Source organism: Bison bison, unplaced genomic scaffold, assembly GCF_000754665.1.
Source record: "Bison bison bison isolate TAMUID 2011002044 unplaced genomic scaffold, Bison_UMD1.0 scf7180017864213, whole genome shotgun sequence".
NCBI lineage: Eukaryota > Metazoa > Chordata > Mammalia > Artiodactyla > Bovidae > Bison > Bison bison.
In genome coordinates, this window is record NW_011494785.1 from 3,877,947 (window position 1) to 3,879,339 (window position 1,393).

Consider the following 1,393-nt stretch of genomic DNA (forward strand, 5'->3'; position numbering starts at 1 on the left):
GTTTCGATTTTGAAATGCATGATGTGATTTTGTTTAGCTAAAACTGGCTTGAATTCTCTGACAGAACCCAGGCAGGCCCACAGGAACCATGGGGAGGGGCCAGAGCAGGGAGGCCTGGGCTGCTCGGTGTGACTCACTCCCGGGCAGGTCTGCTTGCACATCTGTGCCCACTGCCCTCTATGTGAGCCCGGTATCATCAATTATCAGGTCCTCCAGGGAGCGATCGCTTGCCCGTGCTGCCCCGGCTCCTCTCACCACCTGGCAGCCCTGGGGGACTGACTGGAGAGTGGGGTGAAGACAGGTGGGGTGTAGGGATCCCCCCTGACCTGGCACACCTGGAGGGGCAGGCGCCCAGGCCCCACCCCCGCTCACCTGTAGCAGTTGTTGTGATACTTGTTGTAGCTGCCCAGGGCCGTCAGGCACCCTAGGCAGATGGCGAAGGAGAAGAAGATCTGGGTGCCCGCGTCCATCCACACCTACACAGAGAAAAGGCAAGAAAGCTGCCCCTCCGAGGTGCCCACAGGCCCACAGCCGAGCCAGACTGGAGATACAGAGCCCTGCCCTCAGCCGGGACAGAGAGCTCCTAGACCATGCTGTCCCAATGGGCTGGAATCCCTGGGCCTCTAGATGGGGTGTCTTGGGCACCACCGGGATGGCATGGGCATCAGGACTAAAGGACCCACGATGGAGGCTGGCGGGCAGGTGCTGTAGAACCAAGTGAGGCATGGGAACTTCCCTGGTGTCCAATGGTTAAGACTCCCTGCTCGCAATGAAGGGGGGGCCCTGGGTTCAATCCCTGCTCAGGGAACTAGATCCCACATGCCGCCAAAAAAAAAAAAACAACTTCATGTTGAAACTAAGACCCGGGCAGTCAGATACAAAACAAAAAACAAACAAGCTAAAACAACACGTGAGGCTGGGCCCCGTGCTGCTGTAATGGAAACAAAGCCCGGGCTCAGCCCCCACTTTCTCCCGCCCCAGACCCCGGGTGACGTGCCCAGTTTGGAAGGAACCCAGGACAGTCTTTCTGGGGATGTGGGTCCTCAACATCAGAGCCCTCATGAGCATGTGTCCCAGGCTCCTCAAAACCCTCTGAAAACAAAGGAGGGATCCTCCGCTCACAAAACATCCAGAGGGTGAAGGGACGGCATCTCTAAGGGGCTGTGTGCTCCTGGGGGAAGACAGCGCTTGGTAAACACAGGGCACAGCTGTCCCTCTTATTATCTCAGCTGCCGGCCCGGCCTGTGCTCGCTGTGATTTAGATTTCACAGCTAGAATAACATCCCAAAGAGAAAGAAGATCAAGGCAAATGGGGCTCGGCAAGGCTGCAGATCCACAGGAGGTGGGGGTCCTGGGGCCACGGACCCGCCCCAGGCACCTCCTGCCTTCAGGG

At 58.2% G+C, this 1,393-nt stretch overlaps 1 protein-coding gene across 1 annotated transcript in view; it reads right to left on the minus strand.

The window, feature by feature from the left end:
- SLC6A13 (solute carrier family 6 (neurotransmitter transporter), member 13) overlaps window positions 1-1,393 on the minus strand; it is a 45,703-nt gene that overhangs the window by 9,913 nt on the left and 34,397 nt on the right. The window contains exon 8 of the mRNA XM_010845212.1: window positions 373-476. Coding sequence (XP_010843514.1) covers window positions 373-476 — 104 coding nt within the window. The remainder of the gene's footprint in view (window positions 1-372; window positions 477-1,393) is intronic.